Genomic DNA, 13,825 nt, shown 5'->3' with positions numbered 1-13,825 from the left:
TTTCTAGGAATTATTTTAGGTTTAGGCTCAATTTAGAGACATCAACTGCAGAATAAACAGATGCAAAGCAGGTTTAATCCCTTAAAATGCACAGCTGGGGATTTCTAGGGAGCAGACTGAAAAATGAGCACTGAGGAAGAAGGGGAGTCTCCATGGGTCATGGAATCATGGAATATCCTGAGCTGGAGGAACCCCCAGGGATTATGGACATCCAGACATCCAACAGGGCAGCAGCTCCCTGTCCCTGTCAGCATGTCACAGATATCTTCTATGGAAAATCCTTTCCTTAGGATTTTCCCTCCTGAGAAGCTGAAAGGCCTCAGGAACAAAATGCAAACATTGGTTATCTGCTGCTGTGGAATGCAACAGGTGCATCTGGGATTGGGCTCATGTGGTTGTTTGTAATTAATGGCCAATCACAGTCAGCTGGTTCAGACAGAGAGCTGAGCCACAAACCTTTGTTATCATTCTTTCCTATTCTATTCTTAGCCAGCCTTCTGATGAAATCCTTTCTTCTATTCTTTTAGTATAGTTTTAATGTAATATTTATAATAAAATAATAAATCAGCCTTCTGTAACATGGAGTCAGATCCTCATCTCTTCCCTCCCCCTGTGAACACAGTCACAGCAGCACCAGGTGCCACTCACAGGCCACAAAAACCCATCCCAAACTGCAGGATTCCCACTGCACCTCCTTCCACTGATCCCCTCAAGTGTCTGTGAGGCATTTCCCTCTCCTTGCTGCCCAAAGGCACCCCAAAGCACACAGATAAACAGTTCTGCTCACTCTGCTGGCAAACCTTGGGATAGGGGCCGGGTTCCTTCAGGGAGGAGCACAGTCTGTCCCAAATAATCAGCTCTCCCACCCCACTGGCTCTCAGGAGGGCACAAACTCCACTCCTGGCTCCCACTGTGGGTGCAGAGCAAACCAAGCCCTTCCCTGGGCCACCTTCCCAGCCCAGCCACTCGAGGTGTGTCTGATCCCTCTGTCCCACGGTGCTTCTGCACAGTCAGCACAGCCAGGAGCTTTCCCAGAGCCTCCCCAGAGCAGCAGAAACAACACAAACAGAGATCCAGCCTGGGAGCTGCCCTGCTCAGAGGGGGCTTGGGGAAAATTCACACCTCCAGCTGGGCTGCCCTGGGCTTGCAGCAAGGCCAGGAGGCCACAGAGATGCTCCAGGGGCTGGAACCAGGCTGGGAGAGCTGGAGAGGAGAAGGCTCCAGGGAGAGCTCAGAGCCTTTGCAGGGCCTGAAGGGGCTCCAGGAGAGCTGGAGAGGGACTGGGGACAAGGGATGGAGGGACAGCACACAGGGAATGGCTCCCAGTGCCAGAGGGCAGGGATGGATGGGATATTGGGAATTGGCAATTGTTCCCTGGCAGGGTGGGCAGGCCCTGGCACAGGGTGCCCATCCTGGATCCCTGGCAGTGCCCAAGGCCAGGCTGGACATTGGGGCTGGAGCAGCCTGGGACAGTGGGAGGTGTCCCTGCCATGGCTGGGGTGGCACTGGATGGGCTTTAAGGTCCCTTCCCACTTAAACCATTCCATAATTCCATGAAAACTCACTCCTCACCTGCAAGGTGTAAAACAGCCCCATCACCCACGTGCATCCATCCATCCATCCATCCATCCATCCATCCATCCATCCATCCATCCATCCATCCATCCATCCCATCTCATCCATCCATCCCATCTCATCCATCCATCCATCCCATCCATCCCATCCATCATCCATCCATCCCATCCATCCCATCCATCCATCCCATCCATCCATCCCATCCATCCATCCCCTCTCCTACCCCAATATTCCATGCTGAAGGATTAGGCCTGAATTCCTGCATCCTGAATTCCTGCATGCCCCCAGCACCATCTCCAGCACAAAGATCCCTCAGCACCTCCTGAGCCCCTTCCAGCTGCACGAGTCTCTCAGCAGCAACAAGTTCCTCTGTCAGGAACTTCCCAGAGAAATCAGCTGGAGACGGAGCAGCTGCACAGCCCAATCCCGCGGCAGCGCTGCCTCCTGGCTGCACACACCCCCTGCTCCCAGCGGGAAATCACCCCCGGCCACAGCACTGAAATTCACAATTCTTCACTTCCCACCGTCAGTCACTGCTGCAGCCTGGGGAAGGCAGGAACAGCAGAGCCAGGACATTCCCACTCTGCTGGGAGCGGGAAGCTCACAGGGATGCCCAGAGCAAATCCTCAATCCCCAGGAAAAGCAGAAAGTTCTTTAGGGCTGTAGCAGAATTCCAGAGCCAGGAAATCAGCGATGACAAACTCCCCTTGGCTGATGGGCGCTGGGATTCCCTCAGGGTTTGGGTCGGGATAATGAAATATAAACTGTTAAATGCAGAGTTGGGGTTTCAGTGTTTGTGTGGCCAAGCCCTCAGGATCTGCTGGAAAAGCACAGCACATCCCAGGGTTTGGCAGCAACGCCCTGGGAGAAGGTTTTACAAAGTTCTAAGGGCCCCAAAAAGGGAAATTATCGCAGAAAAGCCAGGCCCAACCCCCTGGAGCATCCCTCAGCCTCACGGTGAGCTAAGAGCTCAGGAAAATGCCAAAATTCTGTTCTTGGGCGTTTGTGGAGCACTGGGGAGTTGGATTCCTGTGGATTCAAGCCTTGGCACTGGGATTCCCCAAGCCCTGTGACAGCCACAGTGTAACGGGGACTTGGGCTGGGATGGCAGGACAGCCCAAAGGAAGCGGGATTGTAATGAGAATAAAGCTGAATTATAACCAGGATAAAACTGAATTATACCCAGAGTGAAGCTGAATTATAGCCAAAGTATAGGATGAATTATAAGCACAGTAATGCCAAATTGCACCCAGAATAAGACCGAATTGTAAATGGAATGCAGCCAAATTATAACCCAAATACAGCGAAATTACACCTGGAGTGAAGAGGAATTATTGCCAGAATAAAGCTGAATTATAGCTAAAGTATAAGATGGATAATAACCAGAATAATGCCAAATTATAGCCAAGCTAAAGCCAAAGTATACCCAGAAAAAAAGCCAATTTATGACCAAAACAATGCTAAATTACACACTTAATAAGGATTAATGATAACAAAAATAAAGCCAAACTATAACCAGGATGTAACTGGATTACACACACAATAACACTGAATTACAACCAAAACAAAGCCAAGTTATGACCAAAGTAAAGCCAAATTACACCGATTCATAACCAAACGTGAATTACTACTAAAAACAAAAAACAAAGCCGGATTATAACCAGAATTATGTGCAATTATAACCAAAATGCCAGCAGGATAACGCCGATTTATAACCAAAGCAAGGCAGCGCCGCTGCCGGCCCCGGGAACCGGCGGAGGGTTGGGGGGGACACCGGGAGGGGGCTCTGGGGGGCCCGTCCCCCTCAGGGGAGCCCCGCACCGCGCGGGCCGTCACCTCGCAGCTGAACTCCATCTCGGCGTCCATGGTGGCGATGCGCACCGTGAAGGTCTTGGGCTGCTTGCGCTTGAGGGAGCTGAAGCTCATGCGGGACGCGATGGCCCCGGCCATGGCGGCACAGCGCGGTCAGCGCGGCGGCGGCGCCATGGCGGCCTAGCCACGCCCCCGCCGCAGTGCTATTGGCCGCGCCGCGCCGTGCGCCCGCCTCCTCTGCACCATCTAGCCAATAGAAAGGGGTGTGATGGAGAGGCGGGAGGAGGCCCGGCTATGATTGGGTAGAATAGATGCCGCTCAAGGGAAGGGGCGGGGTGAGGCGGGGCCGTGAACAGCGGGGTGAGGAAGCGATTGGGCGGGGCGGTGTCGCCCCCTGGCGGCGGGCGGAGCGCTCTGCTGGCGGGGACGAGCACCGGGACCCGACGTGGGGACACCGGGACAGGGGGATACCGGGACACATGGACACGGGGGACACGGGGACACGGGGGACTCTGGGACACCGGAACACGGGGACGCGGGGAACATGGGGACACGGAGGCACGGGGACAGGGGGACAGAGGGACACCGGGACATCGGGACAGGGGGACACGGGGACACCGAGACATGGGGGACACCAGGACACAGGGGACACGGGGGACACAGGTGTCCCCAGTGCTGTGGGCGTCCTCAGTGCCGTGGGTCTCCCCAGCGCCGTGGGTGTTGTCCCCGGTGCCGTGGGTGTCCCCGCAGGACAGGGTTCCCTGGGGCACACCGGGCGCTGTTGTTGCCGGGGCGAGGGGACCCACGCTGTCCCGGGGCCACCCGGGTGTCCGGGCTCGTGGGTGGCGGCAGAGACTGGGACCGGCGCCCGGGGCGGGCGGGGACACGGGGCAGGACCGGGACTGGGACGGAGAGTGAGACTGGGAACGGGACTGGGACCGGGATTGCGGCTGGGACCGGGACTGGGACTGTGGGGCTGGGACTGGGGCTGGAATCGGGACAGGGACCGGGACAGCGGCTAGGACAGGGACGGAGACCGAGACTGTGGGACTGGGACCGGGACTGCTGCTGGGACCAGGATCGGGTCTGGCACCGGGACTGGGACCGGGAGCAGCGCGGCGCAGCGGGACGGGACCGGCACCGATAGCGGGGCACCGGGCGGCGCTGGGAGCAGAACCGGCAGCGGTAACGGCACCGTCACTGGGGTGATGGGACGGTGGCTGTGACCTGTCACCAGCGCAAGGGGACGGGACCGACCCCGATCCCTGTGGGATAATGGGCTGGGAACCGGGAAGAGCACGGGGGGAAGGAACAGAAACTGGGACCCGCTCAGAGTTACCGGGAAACTGAGCCCGGCACGGGAGGGACTGGGATCGCCTCGGGGTAACTGGGATGGGAACTGGGACCAGTTCAGGGTTACTGGGATGGAACTGGGACCGTTCAGGGTTACTGGGATGGGACTGGGATCACTTCAGGGTTACTGGGATGGAACTGGGACCGTTCAGGGTTACTGGGATGGGACTGGGACCAGTTCAGGGTTACTGGGATGGAACTGGGACCAGCACAGGGGGACGGGGCGGACCTGAATCCGGCGGGAGCAGGAGGGGGAAGGGAGCAGCGGGAGCCGAGAATTCCCCCCTCACCCCCGGGGGGACCCAGGCGTCCGGGAGCAGCCCCCGCCCCCGCAGCGGAAAGAACGGGGCCTCTGTCCCCGCGGGGACAATGGGGACATTGATGGGGACCCCCCCGGCCCCCCGCTGCCTCCGCAGGACCCCCCATGGCAGAAAACGCCGGCCCCGCCCGCCGGGACCCCGGCCCCGCTGGCCCCCGCACCCAGGTGGGCAAAGGGGATGGGGGCATGGGGGGAACTGGGGAACCACGGGGGGGGGGTCCGGGGGTTGTAGGGGTTGGTGGGGAGAGTTTGGGGAACCCTGGGAACCCGAGGGGGGCATGTGGAGCATTGGGGTGCACGGGGGAGCGCAGGAATCCACAGGGACTTACAGGGCACAACGGGGGAGCTCTGGGCAGCTGCGGGGGCTACAAAGATAAATTGGGGTGGGGGGGCTGAGGGCTGTGGGGGTCCCTTCCTGGGGTGACCCCCCTGCCCTGCCCAGCCCTGCCGGCCCGTGCCGAGGGTCCACGCCTTTGGGAAGGGGGAGCAGGCGCTGCGGAGGGACCCCCGCACCCCCCCCGCCATGCAGGGCTGGCTGCACAAGCAGGTGAGGAGGGGGCGTGGGGAGGGGGCTCGCGGGCTCTATGGGGGTTGAGGTGCGGGATTCTGAGGGGTTTGTGGGTTTTGGGGGGACCTGGGGCCCTGTGGAGGGTGTAGGGGATTGGGAGGGTCTGGAGTGTCAGGGGGTTATGGGGTGGATGTGGGGTTGGGGGGGATCAGAGGGAGTTGGGGGGGTCGGTGAAGGGAGGGTTATGGGGTTTGGGGGCTTTGGGGAGATCAGACACACACGGTCAGATGGGGCAGTGTGGGGCGGTTATGGGGTCTGGGATGGGAGAGGGCGCCGGGGGTTATGGGGTTTGTGGGCCTGGGGGAGTGAGGAGAATGGGGGGGATCAGAAGGGATTGAGGGGTCTGGGGCAGCAGAGGGTCCCGGGGGGGCTCAGCCCTCGTTCTTCCCCTCATCCCTTCCCAGGACAGCTCGGGGCTGCGGCTCTGGAAGCGCCGCTGGTTTGTGCTGGTGGATCTGTGCCTCTACTACTACCGGGGTGAGGGGGCACGGGGGGCTGGGACACCCGGGGGGCTTGGGGGACCTGGTGTCCCTGAGGGGGACAGCGATCCTGGGGTGTCCCTGGGTCACTGGGGGGGGACTGGGGGTCCTGGGGTGCTGGGCATTCCTTGGAGGACCAGGAATCCCGGGAATTTGGGGGTTCCTGGGATATTGAGCAGCCCTTGGAGGATCAGGAATGCCGGGGGATTGGGGGTCCCTGGGGTGTTGGAGGTCCCTGGGGCAGTCAGGGATCCCAGTGGGATCAAGGATCTCTGGGGGATTTGGGGGTCTCTGGGTGGGTCAGGGATCCCCCGGGGATTTGGGGTCTCTGGAGCATTGGGAATTCCTGGGGGTTGGGGGTCTCTGGGTGGATCAGGGATTTCCCAGGGATTTGGGGTCCCTGGAGCATTGGGAATTCCTTGGGATTGAGGTCTCTGGGTGGATCAGGGATTCCCCAGGATCGGGGCTCCCTGGGAGCTTGAACAGGTCCTTGGTGGGGTTCTAAGCTCTGGTCTAACCCCGGGAGGTTCGGGGGCATCAGAGGAGGTCCCCGGCATCCCCCCGATGGTGCTGGCGATCTCGGGGTGCAGATGGGCGCTCTGGTGCCCCCATTGTGCCCCTCCTGTGCCCCCAGACAGCAGCGAGCAGCAGGTGCGGGGCGGCCTCCCCCTGCCTGGCTACGAGATCCGCGTCCTGCCCGCCGCCCCCCGCGCCCCCCGCGCCCCCCCGTTCCTGTTCACGGTCAGCCCCGACTCCCCAAATCGAGGGGGGGAATGGGACCCCAATACCTGAGCCCGGTCTAGCAGGGATCCCCCATTGCCAGGCTGAACACGCCGGGATGCGAACGTACTGCCTGGGCACCGAGAGCGCCGAGGAGCTGCGCGCCTGGGTCTGTGCCCTGCGCCGGGGGGCATCGGCGCTGCCGGGGTGAGCGGGGCACGGGGGGCACGGAGGGGTATCGGCCTTGCCCAGGGGATTGCGGCACGGGGGGCACCGGGGGGCACGGGGGGCACGGGGGGCACGGCCCTGCCCGGGTTAGTGGAGCATGGGGGGCACCGGGGGTTATCGGCCCTGCCCGGGGGTGTGGGATACGGGGGGCACGGGGGGGGTATGGGCTCTGCCTGGCGGTGTGGGGCACGGGGGGCACCGCAGGGCACTGGGGGGCACCGGAGGCTATCAGCGTTGACCAGGGCATTGCGGCACGGGGGCACCGGGCACTTGGGGTGTATCGGCTCTCCAGGGGCAGTGGGGCACGAGGGGTACCGGGGGGGCACCGGGAGGCACCGGGGGGCATGGGCCCTGCCCAGGTAAGTGGGCACCAGGGGCACGGGGGGTCACCGGGGGCACCGGCCCTGCCCTGGGGATTGGGGCACGGGGGCCACCGGGGAGCACCAGGGGACACCAAGGGGTATCGGCTCTGCCCAGGGTGAGTGAGGCACAGGGGGCACCGGCGGGCACCGGCGGGCACTGGGGGGTATTGGCCCCACCCAGGTGAGTGGGGCACGGGGGCCACCGTGTTGTCTCCACCGGGTCCATGGCGGGCACAGAGAAGGGCTGGGTTTGGAGGGATTTGGTGGGTCCCAGGCAGCAGGAGGAAGTTGGAGAGCTTGGGGAGGGACAAGGAGGGTTTGAGGGATCTGGGGAGGTGGGCACAGAGGGTTTGTGGGGGTCGCAGAGGGTCCTGGGGCAGTTAACCCTTTAACTCCTGTTTTCTCCCTGTTCCCAGCTCGGCCCGCTCGCTCTCCCAGCAGGCGCTCCAGGAACCCGGGGCTGCGGATCCTCCCGAGCCCCCACTGCCCACGCATGCCCCGGGGGAAGGGCTGGGGGGCCCACCCGTGTCCCCTCCGTGCTGCCCCCCACTCCCTCCGCTGCCCCACAGCGAGGTGAGAACTGAAATGGGGGGAAATATGAGTGGGGCAGGTACTGGGGTGATTGTGGTGCAGATCCGTGTGAGGAGGGGGGGTTATGGGGCAGAGCAGGGGGACTGAGAGGTGGGAGGGGGTTATGGGGCAAAATGGGGGGGCTGTGGGGCAGAGGGGGGTGTATCGGCCTGATGGGGGGCTGGGGGGCAGAGAGAAGGGGCAATGGGGCAGGGCGGGGCAGTGGGCAGTGGGGGGCTATGGGCAGAGGGGATCTGGGGCAGGAGCGGCTCCGGGTCCGGCCGGAGCAGCGCTCCCTGTGCCCTCTCGCAGGTGCTCCAAGCCCAGGAGGAGCTCCCGGCGCGGGGATGTCCCCCCAGGGCCGGGGACACACCGGGGGGACCGCAGGGACACCCCGAGAACGCGCCCGCAGGTGAGACCCGGCCGCGCCCTCGCCACGCCCCTTGGCTGGACGGCCCCACCCATTCTGGCTCCACCTCCCCAGAGCGCTGCCCGAGGAAGCCCCGCCCCCCTGGAGCAGAGCCTGAGCCCCCTCCGGAGCGAGACATCGGGACCAATCAGACACCGATCTCTCCAACCACCTCTTCTGATTGGCTGCCGAGCACAGCCCAGTCCGCTGGCACCGCCCCCACTCCGGCATCCAATGAGGCGTCGCGGCGGCGGCGGGAGGGGGCGGGGGGGCGTGGCCGGGTGCGCGAAGGTGTGGCCGGGCGGCCAATCAGGATCACGCTGCTGCAGGCCAGCTTCTGAGGGGGCGTGGCCGGGGGCCCGAGGGGGCGGGGCCCGGCGTGCACGCGCGGCGCGCGGCCCCGCCGCGGTGCGGAAGATGGCGGCGGCGGGAGCGCGCGGCGGGAGCGCGGCGCTGCGGCGGCTGCGGGGCGGGGGCGCGGGCGCGGCCCCGCGGGGCGCGCGGTGAGTGGGGACCCCCGCGGGGGCGGGGACCCCGGGAACCCCCGCCCTGAGAGCCCCCGCGGCACCCCGGGGTCCCTCATCCTCCCACCCCGCTCCCTGCATCTCCCCCGGCGGGGACGCCCCGCATCCTCCCCCCCGCACCCTGCAGCTCCCCCGGCCCCCGCATCCCTCCTGCTCCCCGCATCCCCCGGGTGGAGACCCCACCTCTGAGCCATTGCGGCCCAGGATCTTCCCTGCTTTTCGCATCACCCGCATCCCTCTCCCCTGATTCCCCCCATTCCCCCGCACCCCGCATCCCCCCGGGCCGGGACACCCGTATCCCCCGTTCTGAGACCCCTGAGCCCCGCCCCTGTCCCCGCATCGCCCCGGGAGGGGACCCCGCACCCCGCTCCCCTGGGCTGCATGATCCCCCCTGCACCCCGCATCCCCCCTGCACCCCGCATCCCCCCCGGGCGGGCACCCCGCATCCCCCCCCGAGCCCCCCGAGCCCTGCCCGGACCCCGCTGCCCTCCCCGAACCGGCGGGCGGCCCCCGCAGTGGCCCCACGGTCGTTGCCTCGCTGGGGACAAAGGTCTGGCCGCAGCTCGGACCCGAGGGGCCCCGTCCCTCCCCCGCCACTGCCCGACCTTCTCCGGACACCGGAGCCACCGCTGGGGGCTGCTCCTGTCACCCCACGTCCCCTTGTCCCCTTGCCCGTGGAGGGGTCCCCAGCCCTGGAGCAGCCCCTGGGGGATGTCCCCATGTCCCCTTGCCCGTGGAGGGGTCACTGTCACTGCAGTGGGGGTGCCCCCCTTGTCCCACACCCCCCGCTCTGCTGGGCAGCACGGCCACCCCCTGTGGATGCAGGGCACAGACTGGAACTGGGGACAGACCCAGCCCAGACTGGGACAGGGCTCCCAGGACGAACTGAGCAGGAGCCCCGGGGCTCCCTGGAGGCCGAAAAACAGAGGCAGGACTGGCAGTGAGGCCTCGGGATCCTGCTTGCCGGTGGTTGCCGGCCATTCCCGGTGATTGCCGGTGTCCCTCAGGGGGTACTCCCGGGATGTGGAGGGCAGCTGGTTCCGCTCGCTGTTCGTGCACAAGGTGGATCCCCGCAAGGACGCACATTCCAACCTCCTGTCCAAGAAGGAGACCAGCAACCTCTACAAGATCCAGTGTGAGTGCTGCTGCTCCTGGGAGTGGGGCAGGCACAGCTGGGTGCCCCCCTCACCCACCCCTGGGACCCCCATTCCCGGCTCCCTGCCCGTTCCCAGCCCTCTCTCCTGTCCCCGCAGTTCACAACGTGAAGCCGGAGTGCCTCGAAGCCTACAACAAGCTGACGTGAGCACACTGAGGGGTCTTCTCAGTCTCCCAACAGGGTTTTGGGATGCTGTTCTGGACTGGCAGGGGTGGGAGGGCTCCTGGAGCTCCTGGGTGGATGTGTGTCCCCTGCTCTGTGCCTCAGTTTCCCTCCCTGGGGAATGGATGCATCTCCCAGGCTGTGCCAGGTCCTGTTTGGGAGGGCACTGAGGGCACTGGGAGGGTTTGGGAGGGCACAGAGGGGCACTGGGAGGGCACAGAGGGGCACTGGGAGGGTTTGGGAAGGCACAGAGGGGCACTGTGGGGTTTGGGAGGGCACAGAGGGGCACTGGGAGGGTTTGGGGCGCTGCCCCCACCCCACCGGCCCCTCTGTGCCCCACAGAGAGGAGGTGCTGCCCAAGCTGCATTCGGACCCCGACTACCCCTGTGACCTGGTGGGCAACTGGAACACATGGTATGGCGAGCAGGACCAGGCAGGTGAGGCCAGGCAGCCCCTGCTGCCCCAGACACAGATGTTGGTGGGGTTTTGGGGCTCTGCTCCCTTTCTGTTGCAGTGTATTTTTATACTTTGTAATAGTTTGTAACAGTTTTGTTTTTGTATCCCGGTATTTTTCCCCTATGGTTTATGGGAACTCTACCCGGTCCTTTTACCTGTGCAATCCCTCTTCTTTTCTGGGATCATCCCCAAATCCCCACCCTGGCTCTGTGTCAGTCACTCACCATCCCATCCCCTCCATCCAGAACTTTCCATCCAGGATGTCAAGTGATCAGCCAGAGGCCAGGGGTCAGCCCCACAGCGTTACCCCAAATCCTGTCCTAAATATCCATTCCCAGTACCCATCCCTCAGGTCACTCATTGGTCAGTAAATGTTCTCTATTTTAAATTTCCACCTCCCTTTCAATGTAACCTTGGCACATCTCCCTGGGCTCTCAGCAGGAGCCCCCTGAGGTTTGTGGGGGTCCTGAAATAAACCTTGAATTAACCCCTGCTGAGAGTCCACCCCCTTCATCTTCTGTCCTTGTCCCAGCGTCTCCTGTGCTGCAGGCGATCAGCCTGGCTGTCCTTCTGTCCTTCTGTACCCCAGGGATCAGCCTGGCTGTCCTTCTGTCTTTCTGTCCTTCTGTCCTTCTGTCCTTCTGTACCTTTGGGGATCAGCCTGGCTGTCCTTCTGTACCCCAGGGATCAGCCTGGCTGCTCTCTGTACTCCTGGGGATCAGGCTGTCCTTCTGTACCCCCAGGGATCAGCCTGGCTGCCCTCTGTATCTTTGGGGATCAGCCTGGCTGCCCTCTGTCCTTCTGTCCTTCTGTCCTTCTGTCCTTCTGTCCCCCAGGGATCAGCCTGGCTGCTCTCTGTACCCCAGAGATCAGCCTGGCCTTCTGTCCTTCTGTACCCCCAGGGATCAGCCTGGCTGCCCTCTGTCCTGCACCCCAGGGATCAGCCTGGCTGCCCTCTGTCCTTCTGTCCTTCTGTCCCCCAGGGATCAGCCTGGCTGCCCTCTGTACCTTTGGGGATCAGCCTGGCTGCCTTTGTTCCCCCGGGGATGGGAGAGTGCCCTCCACTGTTAACCATCTTGGGGTTCCCTCAGTGACACTCAGTGGGACTCAATGACACTCAGTGGCACTCAGTGGCACCCAGAGGGACTCAGAGGGTCTCAGTGTCACCCAGAGGGTCTCAGTGTCACCCAGAGTGACCAGGACCCCCTTGCCCACCCCGTCCCCTCTTTGCAGTGCATCTGTGGCGCTTCTCGGGCGGGTACCCGGCGCTCATGGACTGCATGAGCAAGCTTAGGCAGAACAAGGTAACGCCGGGCTGGGGACCCCCCTGTGCCCCACGGGCCCTGTCCCTGTCACCCCTGTGACCCCTGTGACCCCGGGCTGTCCCCAGGAGTACCTGGAGTTCCGCAAGGAGAGGAGCCGCATGCTGCTGTCCCGCAGGAACCAGCTGCTGCTGGAGTTCAGCTTCTGGAACGAGCCCCAGCCCCGCCAGGGACCCAACATCTACGAGCTCAGGACCTACAAGCTGAAGGTGGGCACCACCCTGTGCCTCAGGGAGGGGTCTTCAGGCTGGTGTACCCCGGTTTTGGGGGGCAGCCCTTCAAAGAGACCCCATCCCATGCTCCCCTCAAGCTCCTGGATCCCCCAGCACCACTGGGCACCCCAAGGCAAGGCCCAGCCCAGCCCATGGATACCCCCCAGGCCCATTGGGGACCCCATGCCAAGGCCCTGAAACCCCCCAGTGCTAAGGTGGACACCATCCCACGGCCCTCCAAGCCTATGGATGCTCCCAGTGCCACGGGGCACCTCTTCTCGTGCCATTCTGAGCCCAGGGATCCCCCCAGTGCCACTGGAGACCCCATCCCAAGCCCATGGGTACCCCCAGAGCCATCAGGGACTCCATCCCAGGCCCATGGATGCTCCCAGTGCCACGGGGCACCTCTTCTCGTGCCATTCTGAGCCCAAGGATGCCCCCCAGTGCCACAGGGGACTCCATCCCCAGCTTCCCCTCAATCCCATGGATCCCACCACTACCACCAATGACTCCATCCTGTGCCCCTCCCAAAGTCCTGTGTGCCCCCCACCCCATTGGGGATCCCATCCCAAGCCCATGGGTACCCCCAGAGCCATCAGGGACCCCATCCCAAGCCCATGTGTGCCCCCCACCCCATTGGGGATCCCATCCCAAGCCCATGGGTACCCCCAGAGCCACTGGGCTCTCCCAAGGTGGATGAGCAGTGGGTTCTCACTGTTTTTCCCCCCCTGTTTCCAGCCAGGCACCATGATCGAGTGGGGCAACAACTGGTAAGGCCCTGCTTTCCCAGCATGGAGGGGAAAAAGCTCCCTCTGGAGAAGGGGGGACCCCCAGGGGCAGCCCCCCACGTGCCCCCTGCTCCCCGCAGGGCTCGGGCCATCAAGTACCGCCAGGAGAACCAGGAGGCAGTCGGGGGCTTCTTCTCCCAGATCGGGGAGCTCTACGTGGTGCACCACCTCTGGGGTAAGGGGGGTCACCCTGGGGCACCCCCAGCCTTGGGGGCTGAGCTGGGGGGCTCAGGGTGCCCCCCGTGCTCCCCCCACAGCCTACAGGGATCTGCAGTCCCGGGAGGAGACCAGGAATGCGGCCTGGAGGAAGAGGGGCTGGGATGAGAATGTTTATTACACGGGTGAGTGGGACCCCCACCCACTTTGGGGACCCCCACCTGCTTTGGGGACCCCCTGGCGGTGCTGGGGACCCCCTGGCCTCACCTGTGTGTCCTTTGCTCCCCCAGTGCCGCTGATCCGGACCATGGAATCGCGGATCATGATTCCCCTGAAGATCTCCCCCCTGCAGTGATTGGGGGCCGGGTCAGGGGGGTCTCCCTGCACCCCCAGGGGCTCCCTGGCCCTGCTGGGGGGTTCTGTTCCTCCCCTCGGCTCCCAGCTCTGTCCCCCAGCCTGTTTTGGGGGGTTGAGAGCAGGGAGGGGGAGGTGGGAGCCCCCCATCCTGTGGGGGTCCCCAGGATGGTGCTGCTGGGGGGGCTGTGGAGGTTGGGGGGGCTTAATTGCTCCTGATGAGCCCAGCGGGTGCCTTTGCTGCCAATTAAATATTTAATATGCTAAAGCCTCTCTGGGGGTGGGGAGGGTGGGACTGGG

The 13,825-nt window shown here is 63.6% G+C and overlaps 3 protein-coding genes across 6 annotated transcripts in view; 2 read left to right on the top strand and 1 right to left on the bottom strand.

Moving 5' to 3' along the window:
• Positions 1–3,596, bottom strand: part of NF2 (NF2, moesin-ezrin-radixin like (MERLIN) tumor suppressor) — a 48,309-nt gene extending 44,713 nt beyond the window's left edge. For all 4 annotated transcript variants that reach the window (XM_074554017.1, XM_074554015.1, XM_074554018.1 and 1 more), the window contains exon 1: positions 3,412–3,596. In XM_074554017.1, coding sequence (XP_074410118.1) covers positions 3,412–3,525 — 114 coding nt within the window. In that variant the 5' untranslated portion in view covers positions 3,526–3,596. The remainder of the gene's footprint in view (positions 1–3,411) is intronic.
• Positions 3,597–4,114: 518 nt separating this feature from the next.
• On the top strand, positions 4,115–8,736 carry LOC141731164 (pleckstrin homology domain-containing family A member 6-like). Its single transcript, XM_074554586.1, has 8 exons — positions 4,115–4,572; positions 5,157–5,224; positions 5,502–5,606; positions 6,032–6,104; positions 6,741–6,847; positions 6,930–7,033; positions 7,833–7,989; positions 8,299–8,736. Exons 2-8 carry the CDS (start codon positions 5,165–5,167, stop codon positions 8,734–8,736), a joined length of 1,044 nt encoding a protein of 347 aa, XP_074410687.1. The 5' UTR covers positions 4,115–4,572; positions 5,157–5,164.
• Positions 8,737–8,740: 4 nt separating this feature from the next.
• On the top strand, positions 8,741–13,789 carry NIPSNAP1 (nipsnap homolog 1). The gene is made up of 10 exons (XM_074554021.1): positions 8,741–8,898; positions 9,927–10,054; positions 10,173–10,218; positions 10,580–10,674; positions 11,927–11,997; positions 12,084–12,224; positions 12,966–12,997; positions 13,096–13,190; positions 13,273–13,356; positions 13,462–13,789. Exons 1-10 carry the CDS (start codon positions 8,813–8,815, stop codon positions 13,524–13,526), a joined length of 843 nt encoding a protein of 280 aa, XP_074410122.1. The 5' UTR covers positions 8,741–8,812; the 3' UTR covers positions 13,527–13,789.
• Positions 13,790–13,825: the final 36 nt, after the last annotated feature.

The sequence above is a fragment of the Zonotrichia albicollis genome, chromosome 18 (genome assembly GCF_047830755.1).
Source record: "Zonotrichia albicollis isolate bZonAlb1 chromosome 18, bZonAlb1.hap1, whole genome shotgun sequence".
Taxonomy (NCBI): Eukaryota; Metazoa; Chordata; class Aves; order Passeriformes; family Passerellidae; genus Zonotrichia; species Zonotrichia albicollis.
Note: the sequence above shows the minus strand (reverse complement) of the source record. Positions and strands in the feature narration are given on the sequence as shown.